Below are 17,208 nucleotides of genomic sequence, written 5' to 3'. Positions count from 1 at the left end.
CTGCTCAGCTGGATGAGATTGGAAATACATTTGCCCTATATGTTGGGCATTTTTTTAATAAATAAAGTATTAGGGCTAGTGCTAAACACTTTTTTAATCTTTAAAAATTAACACATTTTTTCACTTGTCTGTCAAATGCTGACTAATGCATTTTGTTTATATACCTGAACATAAGAGGTGTGTGTATTTATACATATGCCAGTGCATGTGTTGATACAGTTTCTATCCTGTCTGTGGTGTATTGAGCAGTTTTTAACTTAAGCTTTTTATTAAACAGAATATCTTTACAAATCATACCCTGGATGTGAATGTAAGATGGTTAGCTGTGCTGTACTTTAAAAATGGAATCGATCGCTACTGGAGACGGGTTGCACCACAGTAAGTTGTGATTTTCTTCCACTTAACAAAACCTACTGTAGAAGGTTACACTTGCCAAACTGGAAAACAGCAAATTCCTTGGCTGACAAAAGTTACTTTAGAATTCATGGTGAAACTGATAAAATGTTTCAACATTAAGAGTCACTAATGAACCATTTTGTCTTCATATTACTTCCTACTTTTGAAATTACATATAATTACATATTTACTTTTGAAAACTGAGTTAGGCTATTTCATAGATACCAGATTTTAAAGTGATGTCATAAGTATTATAATGTTAACACCTGGACTTTCTGATAGTGGCAGACATGAAAGGTAGGAAGTCTCTTGGAGAGATTATTAGGGAGACATTTTATTTAAGCTGATTCATAATTCATATTGAATGTGTACATGAGAGAGAGGCAGTAGCTATCATGATAGCAAGTTTTGGTCTTCATTTTTTGTTCTTCTGATATGTGGATTCTGATAATGCATGACAAAAAGTTCTCCAAAGAAGCTAAAAATCTAACCAGTATTCTTGAGCACCACATCATTTACTTAAGTTACAAACAGTGCCATTATAGTTTGTAATACTTATACAATTATATACTTCTCAGTATTCTGTGTGAAGTTTTTTCTTTTTGCTTTAAAAAGTAGGTATAATTTCAAAAAGTTTCAATTTTCCTTCACTCTTTTCAGGAACTGAAAGACCTGGAAGTGTTCAGTCTGTCTCTTAAATGCTAGTAATATAAATACATGGGATGTCACTGTCAGGTCATGTAGGGTGTAAATTGGAATTCCAGGTCCAGTTTTTATGGATCATGAATCTGAGGTAGTTCACAGAGTATGGCATGATTTTCATTTTGTTCTTTGTTTGAGATAGTTTAATGAATTTTGCCTTGCGTTAGTTTTTCCAAAGGCCCACCAAAAGAGGGAAAAGTGAAATTCTGCATTGCTAGCACATTTTACATAGCGTAGTACTCCTTCATTATTACTTAAAGCACTAGAGTTTTTTTATGTGTGGATTAGTATACAATTGTGAAACATCTGCAAGTGTTCCGATTCTCTTTTATGTGAGAGGAAAAAAACATCTTCTGCATGGAATATGGTATATATTTTTGACCTTTTTGGTTAAAGTGATGAGGTAATGCTGCTGATATTATTGGTACTTGGCAAGCATTATTCGAAGCAGTTAAAATACATTGTTCCAATTTGTTAATATTTTTAGATATTAGTAGCACTTCTGGTGAAAAAAACATGGTTCATTTCCTACAGAAGTAATGACTACAATTTTACTGTTTGAACCAAGGTAAAAATGGAGTAACAGTCTTTCAGTGTACTTTTCCTGTTGCAAATTTAATGTGATTTAAAAAAAAATAAAATAATTTGCTATTATTAAAGATTCCATTGGGTAAATCTATATTGAATTTCCATTACAACTCCAGTTTTTCCCCGTTTCTAATTTTTCTGCTGCGAATTCAATGCAATTAAAGTATAAAATTTAAAAAATTACTGGCTGCTGTTAAGAATTCCATGGGGTAAATATGTATTAAATTTCCATTCTATGTCCAACTGTTTCTCCATTTCTAATTTTCTTTCTGAATTTCTCATATGTCACATATCTTGTCATATTTTACACTCACCCAGATAATTTTTCATTTAGCAGAACATGTTGAAGTCATTTTGAGGAACACTGCTTTTAAGCTGTAGTTTCTCAGTTGATTGTTTTGTGAACCAGTCATGTTTTGGATATCGTGATTTTTGAAGGTTTCATTGTACAGGCTGCATTTTTTGTTGTCCTTGCAAAAGTCTCGTCTTTCATCTTGTCTCTCACATCAGCAGCTGTCCCATGTCCATCCATGGTATTACCTCAAAGCTTGGTCTCATCTACCCTGCCTGTTTGGTAGAGCAGATGTTGGATTTGGAGGTGTCTGGTTTCTGCTGCCTCTTGAAGGAGAGGACTGATTTTTATACCTGTGTTTTTCTCAGTGGGATATTAACTCAAGTCTATCTGCTTTACTCAGCTGTTGATTTTCACAAAATCTAGGGAAAAAAAATCAAACCGCTGACATTTCTGCTCTTTGCCAAATGGAATTGAAATTTGATAGGTAGTTTGAAGAATTATGAGAATTGGAGGAGGGTTCATGCAGACACATAATATGTTCATATAGCTGTAATTCCCTAGTAAATCAGAGCTAAATATAGTTTCTTTTAGAACTATTTGTCTTGAATATTTATGTAGTTGTGTAGACCTTTCAATCTCCAAGAACTCTCCCAGTAAATTAGATGCCTCTGTTGTACAAGTGTGCTGAAGTTATTTTCAGTTGAATCAAGCAGGACTAGCTTTACCCTTCTGCTAGGCATTCGTGGTTTCTCAGCTGCTACCACTACAAAGCAGGAAAATGTTGAGAACATGAATTCTTTGGACAGTACAGTGGTTGAGTGTGTCATCATGCTAAAATACATAGCATACAAGCAACTTTTTTAAGAAAAAGCTATCCTTCTGAAATATTTTGCTCTTTGCACATGTTTGCTGATGCTGCCTGTCCTATTCATGCTACTTATTATCCACCTGCCTTGGACTTAAAGCAGCACTTTCCAGTAAGAGTGATTTTAGAGAAGGGCCTATGAACTTTGTCCCTCTTGCTTTCTTAGGCAGCTTTCCAGATTGCCGTGGAGAAGAGCCTAGGGTTGTCATAGCCTCTTTTCAGGCACAGTTTGGCCTATTTTTTTGAAATTTGTTGTCAGCTTCCTCAAAAGATGGTCTCACTTTATGTGTTTTTATTTTGTTCAGAAATGACTTTTCTTGAATTTGAGTGTTACTAGTTCCTTTTCTTGGACATGTTTTTGATTTTACAGATAATTACTGTTAAATCCTGTCTTTTGTGGACTTTGGTCTCTGATCTGATAACTGTATTGGTAATTTTAATAATACTTCTTACATCCATGTTTTTATGTGTTTGAATGATAACTATAAATAACACTTGCAGATTTGGATTTCTGGTTTATGAAAAATAGACTTTTTTAAAAAGTTCCAAAATAACTTTTAAAATATTTGGATACATGTTTCCCTGTACCACAAACACAGAAAAATCTCAGAAACTTTGAAATTGCAAATTGTGAAAGACTACAACATAAACACTTAGAAGTTCATCTCTAGAAGAACTTGGTTTAATTTTTGATCTGGTGTAATTCAGTGCTGAAGGGAAATAACTTGTTGAATGATACACATTCTTCTGAACTCCTAGCCTGCCTGTAACTTTTCCAAAGAGTTGTGGGCCTTTCTTGCAATGTATTAGAGGAGGGTAAAGATACTGCTGTCTGTGGCTATGTCTGACTCGTGCAGAGAGTGTGTAGCGAGGGGTCTGGTCTCCAGTGGATGTCACTGTTGTATTACCTAAGTGGTAAATTCCTCCATCTGCTCTCTGAACCGTTAGAGACCCCATCACATCATGCAGTATACCACTTGCATCTGCATTGATTGCTTAGATTTCCCTTTTTCATTACTCTTTGCCAACTTTGCTTGTTCTAAGTGTCTGAATTTGAGGTGTTCATCCTCATGACTGTTTCTTTTCCTACCTTTGTTTTGTTTGTAATGGCAAAAGCTTAAATTACAGTATATTTATTTATAGTAAGTAACGAATTGAATGCTTGCTGCTCTTGGAATATGCATATGATATGATTAATTACAATTATGAAAAAGTAATTAAGGCAAGGGGCTTCATGAGCTCACAAACAGGGTGAATGAAATAATATAGTAGAACAGTATTTTTCTTTATAAACCAGGTTTTAGGTGCTTTCTGTTATGCCTGAAAGTGAGTTATGATTTATAAATTGTGTTAATAGCTTTCAAGTTTTAGAAATCACTTAGAGTATGCCTGTATGTGTGGAAATTATATACTGCATTTTTGTATTAAAAAACTAAAAGGACCACAGAAAGTCCCTAAGATGTTGTCTAGTGGCTTTAGACTAATAACTGAAATAGTTCCCTGCATAAAAATTCTACTGTTGCAGAAATCTTTGAAAACGTTGCCCAAAATTTTTTAAGCATAATATAATTTTATGTAAAAATATCTTAAAATCTAGGTTTTGATAAAAAGTCATTTAAATGTGGTTCCTGAGTGCTATAAATTACCTTTTGAAAATAAGACTTAGTGTGCAGTTCTGAGTCACTAGCAAAACAATAAATTGCACGCCTTGTATACTATACTTAGAATGATAGGTCTTTGATTTAGGAAATAGTGAGTACTTCTGTTATATACAGAGGGGGGGAAAAGTGAAAACTAGAATATTGTTGCAAACATTTTATCTTAGGGTAAATCCTACCTGTGTGTTTTATTATTTTGAGATTAATATTTACTATTTGTCTAGATTAGTGTAAAAGCCGTGTTTTAGGGAGCTTCAGGCGTAATTTTAAATCTCGCTGTATAAAACTAGTAGGTTAGTATCTGTACATGACATCAGAAAACAGGAGGTGGTTGTGTTGGTATGTTTCATCTTTTTAGTTTCCAGCCATGAGACTTCATTGAGATGCGATGATTGCATGTGTGCTTCTAAATCATTACAATGTTAGGTGAAACAGTTTCATCTAAACAACCTTGTGCAGTAAGTCATTTTATGTACAAGAAACAGCTTTCTAGGTGCTATCAGTAAATGAAAGTGGATTGGGGTTTTTTTTTTTCTGATTGTATGATCTATAAATACTAACAAAGCATTTTTAAAAGCAGTTTATGTTTCCTGCCTGGAACTTAAAAGAAAATTACATGGGTCTTATAAAGTCTGAAGTAGTACAGGAGTAGTATGATGCTGTAACTGGTAGTCTTAAACTGATAAGATGTCACTTATAAGGAAGTCTAAACATAGCATAAAGCTTCACTTGAATGAAAATTAACCTTTATGGCTTAGAATTTATCCTTCTTACTAGTTCTCCCTGCATTTTTGAAGACTATATCAACATATTTTTCACTCAAAGGTATAATTTTCAAAGGATCCTTTTTTTTTAAGTGTAGCTATATGACTTGCTTGTAGAAAAAGATTTGTAGCAAAAAAAAAAAGATTGTAGGATTATTGCTTTTGCAAAAAGAGCTGTCATCTGATACCATGATTGCCTTATACTGAGCACCTTTTTGTCATTTTCCATGAGTATACATGGGCAAAGTCATGCTCAAGTCATCAATCCCCACAGTAATTGTATAATAACTGTCTAATAACAATTAATTTATAGTTTGTATGGTTTTCCTTCATTTTCGTAATATATCTGTGAACTTTCTCTTTTGCCATTTGTGTTTAGAAAGGTCACGTCAAAATCTGAGGTTAAAAGGCCTCAAATATTTGTCTGTTTCGCTGTTCTCTCTCTTTTTAAGTATCTTTGAGATAGTGGAAAAACAAGGGATGTTCTCTTGATAGTTTATCAAACTGACATACATCAGTTTCAAGAAAATGGTCTATAAAAGTAATCTTCATCCCGTCAAACACTGCACAAATGGAAATATCATTTAACTTCTGTGTCTAGTAATAGTGAGAAAATTCTAAATATGAATTAGTAGTTGTTTTTTATTGAAAATTAAATAATATTCTAATGAATATATCCTGACAGCGCTCTTTCTGAAGAAGAAAAAACTACACTGCGTGCTGGACTTATCACCAACTTCAATGAGCCAGTGAATCAGGTTAGTGGTGAATGATGATTACTCTCCCAGCAAATGCTTGTATTCATATATAATTTGTTTTCTCTTTTTACAGTGTTTAATAATAATAATGAAGTTGACAAGTTGCAATTTACATGTTGCCTTCAGACAGATCTTTATATTGAAGTGAGATCTTTTTCCATAGATCATAATTCATAGAATCGCTGAGGTTAGAAATGCTATGGGTTTTTTTCTTTGGTTTGTTTTTTTCTTGCAGAGGCAGTTCATCTTGCCCCTTGCTGTTTGTGCAACCATTTGGTGAAATGGTTCAGGGAATGGGTGTAGCTCAAAAATAACCTTCTTTCCCTGAGCGATTTTTCTTTTTTCAGCTGTATCCATTCTATTATCTGGCTCCCAGTATAGCCATACAAGGAAGTGTGGTGGTGGTGTAGCAGGAATGAGCTGTTGAGAATGCTGCTGCATAAACCCACCTAAGCAGTATTGCCGTCGCATGTTTAATCACAGCATTGATGAATTTAAATAGGCGTAATAAAGCTTCAGTATGATAGTATCTTGTCTTACATAAAGTGACTAATTTTAAGCTACTGTTTTGATTGGAATAAGGATTTATTAAGTTGAGCACAGAGCTAATATTAGGGGCTCAGAATATGCATATGCAAGATGAATCAGTCTTCCTTCTGCTAACTTATTCTTGCTTAGGTATGTGATTCTGCAGGGAAGTATTTGCTAATATTTTAAGGTAGGTCTTAAAGAACTCTTTCAAGAAAACGCAGAAATTATTTGCATAAGGTAAAGCTTAAAAAAAAGGGGGTATAGCAAACAAACTTCCATTCTGCAGACAGTTCAGTTTCAACTTGTCAGGATTACTTGATGGGATTAATATTATTTTGTAGGATTAGAGCAGTGTATCAAAACTAGGGTAATTTAGTCTTTGTAGAAGACCTTTGTGCAATGACAATTTTGACTAGAATTTAAAGTTTTTATTTCAAATGCAATTTTTAAAATGCACATAGACATAAAGTATCTTTAAATTTGTACTGCAGGCATCGTTTCAATGTAAAAAATATGACCAAATATTACTACTTTCTTTATTTCAACCAAAAAGAACTATGAAATATGTCATGTTGGACCATAAAGTGTGTGTCATTTATGCTGCTACTGAGTAGGATAAAATTTATCAAATATTTAATTTTGAAGGGGCTGCAAGATATTTACATTTCTAAAAATCTAATGTTAACTGCATTGTACATAAAACAATTCAAACTTTTTATCAATGATTTTTCCATACCTCCATTAGTATTTAATCAGTTTGCCTGCTAAGACAATAGTATGATATATTTTATACTTACAAATTCCACTGCTGATGAACAGTTCTGCAGTTCTGAGGCTATAGCTGCAGGCCAAGATAGGAACCTTTTTAAATGACATTTTAAAGACTAGCAGCTTTATGTGATTATTTGTGTGTCCTTATGATATTTTTGGGATGGTAGTCTTTTAAGATGTGGAGGATTTTGTTTTAGTTTATGCTAGCAGCCTGCTTCTAAATGATTGCCCAAACAATTGTGATATGAAGTATGTTTACAGAGTCCATCTCCCTTTCTTTCTCTCTTGTTCCCCAATGTGTTGTACATGTCTTGAGGCCTCCTTTCAGAAGCACCTTTCAGTTAGTCCCCAGTCTGCTGGATATGCCTGAGTTTTGCTAGCTTGGGTTCCTGATGAATGTTCTTTTCCAGTCACAGATACTTCATAACACAGTTGCTATCTGCTTGTGCTTTCTGCATCATTGAAGGTAGAAAAATTATGACTCTAGTATGTATAAAAAGAAAGAAGACAACCCAAAAATACAAGAATTAGACATAGTATTGAGATGTGATGATACGAGCTGACTTCCAGGGGAGGGGAAGAAGAAAAAGAGAACATACCATATGTTGGGAGCATAATTTCCATGCCCTCTGAAGTTATTTACCATATGGAGGGAACACAGAAACAAAATACTCCTTGGAATGTATGACAGCAGATTTTTTTTCACTTAAAAACCAGTCCTAAAGGATGCCTCTTTGCGTCCCTGGAGAGGTTGCTTCTTGTATCACACATGGAGAAGAGTTTATTTGCTCCCCCCTGCCAGTTGACATCACTTGATCTGAAAATAAGACTCTCAGCTCTTCCTTGCAAACATTGATGTCAGTTTTCTGACGCAATTCTTCTCCCTAAGTCAGTGGATAGGAATGAGTGTTGTAGGAAGTTTTGTGGGGTGGTGAGACTTCAGGTGAAACAGCTAAGGAAGCAGTAGAGGAGAGCATGGCTGTTCCCTCTTACGCCCATAAGTTGCTTGGATTCCTTCTGACAGTATAAGAAAGCACCTTCTTCCCTAGGCTGGAAATGTGGTGATAGTTGTGAGGGTATGTTGAAGGTGAGAGCAGCTGCTTCGTTAATCCAATCAAGGACCTTTTCAATGCGGATGGGATAAGAACGGGGAAACAAGAACATGAAGCTCTTGGATATTTGAGGTGGGGTTATGAAGGACTATACAAAATTCATTCAGATACATTTAGGGGAAGGGAGTTGTGGAGCAGGAAAGTGGGGAATAGACAGAAAGAGGGTATAAAAAGGGCCAGTTGTGTAAACCATGGCTGGTCAGTACCTGTGTCTGAACAAGCCCTGTGCCTAATCACCAGTCTGTCCTGTCTTCTGATTGAATCCCTTAACTTTATCTTTCTGTGTAATGTCACTCTGTTTATCGTGTGTGTGTGCTGCAAGGACTAGGTGCCAGCTACTGGCAAGACTGGTGTGAGTGGGATTTGGTGCCAGCAACCAAAGTCAGATGGTGGTGGTGGTGCAGGTGCCCCTGGCCCATGGTGTAAGGATCTGGAGCAAGTGAGAGTCTCGGCTTCAGCCACTGGGATGGGACTGTGGCTTACAAGCATGTGTGCCTGGGGTGACGGAATGTCTCTCTCTAAAAACTAAAACTCAGGTATAGCAGCAATAAGGGTAATATGTATTCAGCAGTCTTTATTTGTAGAAAGCAATAGAAAAGATCACCAAGTAAAAAGTGGTTCCCAAATACCTGTTTCTTCTTTTATGTGATTTCTAGAACAAATAAATTTAGTGGTCTTTATGTAAAAGCTAAACAAGGTAGCCAGCTTAGCATTTTATATAAATATCTACCATAAACATAAAATAGAAGACTTTTCTCCACATTAATTTGCATTTAGCGAACTGAAAAATAGTTTGAGAAAAAACACACAAAAATCTAGCAATCCTTACTAGGTTTTTTGATTCAGATTTTATTTGGCTGTTAATTTCTGCATTGTACATTTCCTAAATGATCTTTGACTTTTTGGTGTCTATGTTTTGTTTTGCTTTTTTTTGCAGATAGCAACTCAGATCTCTGTACTGATTGCTAAAGTTGCCAGGGTGGACTGCCCAAGGCAATGGCCAGAACTTATACCCACTCTTCTGGAATCTGTGAAGGTCCAGGATGATCTTCGACAACACAGAGCACTACTTACCTTTTATCATGTTACAAAGACCCTGGCATCTAAACGGCTTGCTGCAGATAGGAAACTTTTCTATGATGTAAGTAATGTGATGCAATATTGTAGAGCAGGCAAACCATGTATTGTACCTGCTTGCCACTTCCTGTGGTTAGCTGGCAGTGCATTAATGGCAGGTACGTTGACTTTAATGTCTGCCTTTGCAATAGAAGTGCTCTTACTTTGGTGGGTATATGTACAACATGAAATAACTGGAAGTCATTTTCTAAGTGAAATGTTTTTGAGATCTTTATTAATTTTGCATGCATCTTAAGTGTTGTTATAATAACTTGAGTTAAGAAGCAGAGGTTCATCTACAGAACAATATCTGTGTATCAATCTTATGCTGTACAGCAGATCTTATTATCTATGATTTTGCAGTGGGTTTGAAAGTGTGCTCTGGATTCATAATTCAATATAGTCTTTAAAAAATACTGGGGTTTAAGCTTCCATACCACAGTATTTTTTGGCTTTTATTGTCAGTGGGAATGTTTTTTGGGGTTTTCCAGGTCAAGTTCTTTCTCCAGGTTAAATAAAGGGCAAGATGTTAATTAAAAGGCAAATGCCAAATCTTGTCTCATGCAGCTTACATTCTCCAATTTAAGAATCCACTGATGAGAACACAGATTTACCTTTGGCTGTAGGTTGTTGCATCTCCAATCCCATTTGGAGTTAGGCAATGGTGTAGTACAGTTAACTGAATTTAGTGAGTTAAACGTCTTTTCCAAACGTTACATTTGAATTTTGAAAATTTTATTTTATTCCTCCATTTTAAAGAAAATATTATAGTGCAGATAATGAAGACTATTTCTGAAGGTTTACCTATTTATCTATGTAGAAGAAATTTTCTGACTGTGTAATCATTAAGGTGAAATTTTAATTATCAGGAGTCTGAGGAACTGAAGGCTGCCTCTTGTAGTAGGACAGGACTGAAATGATGTGTTGCTATAAGATGTGTATGTAGAATAAGTGTTTTCTCTCTCTGCCATGTATAGATAGGATGGATATATTCTCTGTATAGGAAATATCTGTTTATATTTTGAAATTTATTAGGCCATTATACATAATCTGGATAATTGAACAATACAGGTTTTAGTATATTCACAGATACTAATTCCAAAGCAATAAAGAGTGAATGAGATAATGACTTCTTTTCTAGAGCTCTCCTAAATCAAGGTGTTGCTTATACAGCCTGGTTATGCAGCTGAAAATACTGTTAATGCTCAAGGATATAGCAAAAAAATCAAAACCCAATTGCAAAGCCCCACCTTCTTAAAATAGCCAAATCCATACCATCTCAACAGAGGGACAGAAAGGAATTTATAGGTTGTAAGGTCTGGTATTTGTTGTTAAAGTTGTCGTGTCTAACAGTACCTTTGCTGTATTTCCACCATCTTACCAGGTTTAAAAAGAGCTCAGTTACCTTCAGTCATTTTTGTGTTTCCAAGAAACTAATTAAATTTGTATGAGTGTTTTTCCTTATGGAATGTCAGTTTTTTGGCATGGTATTTTCTTAGTATGTTCTTCTATTCGTAGAGTGAGACAACTTCAGACATGCAAAGAAAATGCTTATAACAATTTTTTTTTTATTTGTAGGGCAGTTCTTGTTAAAAGTATAGTTGAAATTTCATTTTAAAAAGCATAATCTTTAAGCAACCTTTTTATGCTTAAATCTTGGTTTTTAACTTGTGGATATGTTCAGCATCCAAAGTTCCTCTATCATCTGATTTGATGTGAATGAAAATTTTCAGTGCATCCAGTTTCACTGTGTTGGGAACACTGTATGTTCACAGTTTTTTGAACTTTAGGTGGGAAAAGGAAATTTTCTGAGCATCTGGCACTATAGGGTTCACATTTAAGGTTTCATTTTTTTTTAATAATGGCAAAATTGGACAACTTTGAAGTCTGCTTATTCTGTCTCCTGGTAAAGGGAATTCACATCTGTTGGATGGCATGTGACTTGGACAGTCAAAACCATTCTTACGGAATGGAGCCATTTGAAGCTAAAAGTTCTAAAAGCTTAAGTAACAGATTGCAAACTTTCTTGATACTTTCAGATAAGTAGTTACAGTTTCAACGTTTCTTTTAGTACAGCTTTGGAAACACTTGATAAATTTTTAGTATAATATGGTACTTGAAGATTACAAGGTCATTCTTACAGATAAGGCATCCCTTACTGAACTCTGTTACCTGAGGTTTAAAAAGAAAAATGTTAGATGATGTACAGATTGTGATACACTAACTTGTAAATGCAGCTTATTTATAACTTCATCTTTCTGGTGAATAGTACAGTTATGATTATAACTACATTAATGATCTTCAAGGCAGAATCAGCTGCTTTAGTACAAATAGAAAAACGTAATATCTGGTTATATACCACTGGTGGTTATAAACATTTATTTTCTTTTGAGCCTATTTTTCTGGACTTAGTCTAGATGGTGGTTCTTAGAAGTAAAACCAGTGATTTCTATTTTTGTATGTAATAAAAATGTACTACTGCTTTTAGGAAGAAATTGATTGCGTGGGTTAAAACCTGTAGTATTTGTATTTGTTTTTATATATATAATAGCACATAGCCATATAGCATGTATTGGTGAAGTGATATCATGAATTCACTGCAAATCAGTGAAAATAACAGTTACAGTTTTTCCCCCAATTCATTTGACATTAGGCTTTCAAGTCTTCCTGTTGCTGCTTGGCCCTGGTTTTGAAAGAATGCTGTTATATTTCTACAGTTTATCTGAAAAACTTTTTCTTCTGAAACTGTGAAGTTCTGCAGAACTTCTAGCTTAAATTAGAAGCACTTGTCCTTACAGTCCTACCATAAAGTACAAGACAGTTTTGGGTACTTTCTCTGCTACTGGGTACACACCATTCAGTTTAGTCTCTCTGTTGAACTTCAGTGAGGGTTTTTATGACTGTTCTGATTTCTTTCCTGCTTTGGAGATTGCTGAATCTTTGAAGTATGGTCATAAATAGGAATCTTGAATAAGAATTCTCATGATCGTTGGCAGCCTATGAAATCCAACATTGAACAGGTTTGCCATCTTTGCTTTTAGTTACTATTCATCATGAGCAGTTTTCATTTATGAAGATATTTTGTATTTATTCTTTAGCTTGGGTATCTTTTTCCCACCACGCTTTGCCTCTTTTACTGACTACAGGGATTTGAGACAGCCTAGCCCCAGAACTAGGCCTTTAGGTCCTGCAGTAATACGAATTATAATTGCTAGTTGAATGACTTCAAATGTAAAAATGTGGTGGGTCCTCCTAATGGATACTGTGTATATTTGTGGTTCTGTTCCCCCTAATTTTTAATAAAGCAATTATTGTTTTAAATTTTTTTAGTACTAAGGTACACTGATCGCATGACAAATGGGTTTATCTGGAGTATATTCTACTATTAGGACTATTATTACTGCTTTGAATTGTTTTTTTTGTTTTTTGGGTTTTTTTTATCTGAGTTGTTACTGCTTACTATTATGGTTAGTATTAGCATATTCTATTTAAGAGACCCCCCCCCCCCCAATACCCAGAATCAAGCCCCTAAGCATGAGTAGGTTGAAGCTATTGATAATTATTCAGTGCTGTGTTTTTTGCAACTCCATGAACACATTATTGAATAATTATCAGGAGTTTCTACTGTCTCACCTTTACTCAAATGAACCAACCAAACAGGTCATATGTGCTTTTGATTCCATTGACGTAATGTGTAGCAGACTAAGTGCAGTTTCATCCTTAACTATGAAGCTGTCAAGTGCTACCATAACTGAATGAGATATTCTTTATCTTCTGTTTATACTTCACATATCTTTATCAGGTAAGCACTATTTGGAAACTGTAATGTGAATTAAGTTTGAGATTTGCTCAGTGCTAGCTGATTAGAAACTATTTGTCATTCTGTATTTTAAATAATTTGAGGCAAAAGTCAGAGTTTGCAGCTATCAACAAAATAAAGTTAGTTTCAGTGTAGGCATTGTTCAATGCTATTTTTATTAGAGATAGGCGTATAACTGCTGTGTCCCAGAGTAAGCTAATTCAGATACTAACTATGCTGTAAGACAAACAGTCTAAGTCTTGTCAGAGAGGAGGTGATGAGGAGAGCTGATAGTTTTTTGAAGCCTCATACTGTATTATAGACCTGTGGCTCTGTTTAATGAAAATCAGATAAGAAAGGAGGCCTAAATAGTTATCTTTAAAGTGTTAGAGTCACAGACCAAGTAGCCAGGGAAGCAGGTGAGTCTATCATAACATCTTCAAATTAAGACAAGGTATTTTTCTGGAAAACATCTTTGGACCAGTACAACTCAGTACAGCAAAGAAGCCAGTGAAACACTGTGGCCTGTGATATACGAGAAGATGGATTAATTAATTTAACAGTCTAAACTGGCCTTTAAAATTTAGGAATTTATTATGCTATAGCCAAATTCAGGAAATCCAATATATTGTTGGTCTTTCTTCCTTTTGCAGCTTGCATCAGGTATTTATAGCTTTGCATGTTCCTTGTGGAATCATCATACCGATACGTTCCTACAGCACGTTTGTACAGGGGATGAAGCTGCAGCCTCAAATTCACTAGAAAGAACCTTGTTGTCATTGAAAGGTAATAATATAGAATGATATTAAATATAAGGAATCAAAAAAAGTTTCCTCACAGTGATTGAGTAAGACTTCTTTGGTAAAAAGTTAGCATTCTCTAACAACGCCATGCCCATGGGAAAACCAATAATCTTGGTTTATTTTACTTGTGCCTTTTGCAAGGCAGAAGGAGGATTGTCCACATGGAAGAGGGAGAAGGTACTTTTGTTCTCAATATGCACCCTTCTGATATGCATGTTTTAAGAAGTCAAAGTCTAAGAGGTGGGAAAGTTGAGGGCATAACAGGTTGGTTTTTTATCTCCTTTGTAATTTAGGCTTGCATCTATCTTTAGGCACTTAATTGAGGAAGCTGTGAGCTATGAATTTTTTTCTTAAGTTCACCTTGTGTTCAGTGAAGAGGTAGCCTTAGCAGTCAGTTTAGATTTTAGGTTGATGCTCAAGTACTTATCAGTGGGACGAATACATATCCTTACTGTACTTTGCTGCTTTGAAGAATTGAGATGTTTGTGTGCAGTGCTTGCAATGTAGATGATACCTGCCTTGAATTGTTTTGGAAGGTGCAGCATGCCGCTTGTCTGGGTTACTGGCAGTGATAAACCTGAGAAAATTCATAAGATGGCTTATGAGCCCTTGTTGACTGTACTTGGTCCTTTTCCTGCTGCAGAACCTTTCAGAGGTTGAATACTTACAGCTTTTGCAGAATTCTTGATTCAGTAATTCTTGGAGTTCTCTTCCTTATTTTACATGTAATTTATTCAATTTTAAAGTAATTTCAACAGAATTAGATTCATGTTAGGTATGGCTGAGGCATCCAAAGGCCCAAAATTAAACATATTTTTTAATATGGAGAATTGGAAGAAAGACACAGCAACTGTAATTGTAATCCTGTTCTGAAATCTGTTGGAACAAGGGCTGAGAAATACCTACACAAGTAACCTTTTTTTTTTCCTAGTGCTTCGTAAACTGACAGTCCATGGGTTTGTAGAACCTCATTGGAGTGTAGAGGTGATGGTAAGTGACATATATCTGTTTCTAGTTCTAGATTAGAAATCTTTTGTGATGATTTCAGGTGGTCTTAAGCCTATGTTTAAAGATGGTTGAAAGGCACACATTTGTGTTATGTAAAGGAAGATCAAGCAATACGCTGTCAAAGGTGTCCTCCCATCAGTTAAGAACTGTCAGATCCTAGAAAGATCCTGAACACTGTGATACTAATGGCATGATGTTTAAAAAAAAAGAGCAGGTACCCCTTCCAATTTACATGTCACATGGTAGTGAGACCCTTGTTGCCTACTGAAAGATGTCTTACATGTACTCTCCCACCATCATTTGAAGACTATGTTTTCATTTAATAATGAATGTAATGGCATATTCTGCTATCAAATTCTATTGATAGAATTTGTCTGAGATTAAAGCCTGTGGTAGGCTGCCTACCTGGGGGTGAGGGGGGTGGGTGGGGGGAAATCTAAACTTAAATCTTCCTTAACCCTGAACACAGCCTGCTTTACTGGAGGAATTGGGTACCTACAACCTACATCCTAAACTAGGAAGTTGAGAACAGGAAAGAACTGGATAAGGAGATTGTAAAGCATATTGACTATATTTACCTGTACTTCCTATTAGAGATGCTATGCTGTTTGTGTGGTACTAATAAGGTCAGTTTGGATCATCTGTGCAGTCTGCTAGCTAATTATTTGTTTCATGAGGAAATTGTTTGTCCAAGATAATCAGTTCAGTTAAAAGTGATAAAGTGATGCCTGAGCTAGTAACACATCTGACCTGACTTCGGTTTGACCCAACTTTTTTCTCATAATACAGTGCAAAATAAGCTTCATCCTTAAAAGACACATATACTTTTATAATTTTCAGGGTTTTCTACATGCAGTGTTTGAACGGCTAAAACAGTTTCTGGAGTGTAGTAAGTATCTGGATATTTTTCACTGTATTGGTTGTTAAATATTAGAAGCTGGATGAAAACATAATACAGTTTAGTGCATCATCAATAATCATTTAGGTGCAAGGTATTTTTTATAAATGCAAAGCTATTACTTTAAATGCTGCCGAAACTGTCAGAAAAGACTTCAGTAAAAATGTCCTTTTATATCAACAGACTAAAATGTGACCAAAATTATGCTTGGTGTGATAATGCCAAGGAAAAAAAAAATAATTAAGCAATGGGTTGACAAAGTATCCATATTAAAATATGCAGATATTATTAAAACCCATATCATCTTGAGTCTTCTTCTTTGGGAGATTTTTATGATTTTTCTTTTTCCTGGAGTTTCCCATATATTTTGGTATGTGTAAAATGGAAAATAAAGACCACATTCAGCTATATGTACTTTATAACTGGAAGAGTAGTAGTCTGAGGCAGGCAACCATAGGTTAACACAGTCAACAAATATAAGCATAATTGGCAGGTGTTAGTGCTTTTGCAGGGCAGTTACCTGAAGCAAAGCAGAAAGATGTTTAGCAGTGTTGCATCTGAACTTGCTCCTCTTTTCTTGCTTGTACACTTGTAGTAGACCTGGTGCAAGCCATTCATTCATTTGAAGCCTGTCAGGTCATTCTTTTAGGATTCAATGCTTTTTCTGAGAATAGATGTCTACACGGAGTAGAAAGAATTTTTTTGATATAAATGAAGGTACTTGGGTAAGAGGGGCTAATCTGGGCCCTGAGCCTCATTGCTAGAAAAGATGGAAACTGCCACTGTGTTCAATGGCAGAATAAAATACTTCTTTTGCTCTTCTAAAATGCAGGCTTCTTTGCATGCAACTGTTTGCCCCTTCTACTATACTGCAGTCACGCACTTTCTGGCTCTTCTTTCATTTTTGGCAAGATAGTTGCCTAGCTTCAATTAACTGTATTGAAAGCCATCCCATCCTGAAGCTTGGTGTTTATCATAGTCCCCTAGAACATGAGGACTGTTGGGTTTGAATGTCCTAAGGTGGAACTGAGCTGAACCTTCCCGTTTCCACTTTTCTAATCAAAGTTGTTTTGCAAAAGCAGGCCTGACTACCTTACAAGATTAGTGTTTACATTTATTGTATCATGCTTTTTGCCTGTATGCC

General features: G+C 35.3%; 1 protein-coding gene across 1 annotated transcript in view; it reads left to right on the top strand.

Moving 5' to 3' along the window:
* IPO11 (importin 11) overlaps window positions 1-17,208 on the top strand; it is a 111,516-nt gene that overhangs the window by 18,760 nt on the left and 75,548 nt on the right. The window contains exons 5-10 of the mRNA XM_010580539.1: window positions 278-378; window positions 5,954-6,026; window positions 9,378-9,581; window positions 14,009-14,141; window positions 15,090-15,148; window positions 16,007-16,055. Coding sequence (XP_010578841.1) covers window positions 278-378; window positions 5,954-6,026; window positions 9,378-9,581; window positions 14,009-14,141; window positions 15,090-15,148; window positions 16,007-16,055 — 619 coding nt within the window. The remainder of the gene's footprint in view (window positions 1-277; window positions 379-5,953; window positions 6,027-9,377; window positions 9,582-14,008; window positions 14,142-15,089; window positions 15,149-16,006; window positions 16,056-17,208) is intronic.

The sequence above is a fragment of the Haliaeetus leucocephalus genome, unplaced genomic scaffold (assembly GCF_000737465.1).
Source record: "Haliaeetus leucocephalus isolate CR32 unplaced genomic scaffold, Haliaeetus_leucocephalus-4.0 Scaffold722, whole genome shotgun sequence".
Lineage (NCBI taxonomy): Eukaryota > Metazoa > Chordata > Aves > Accipitriformes > Accipitridae > Haliaeetus > Haliaeetus leucocephalus.
Note: the sequence above shows the minus strand (reverse complement) of the source record. Positions and strands in the feature narration are given on the sequence as shown.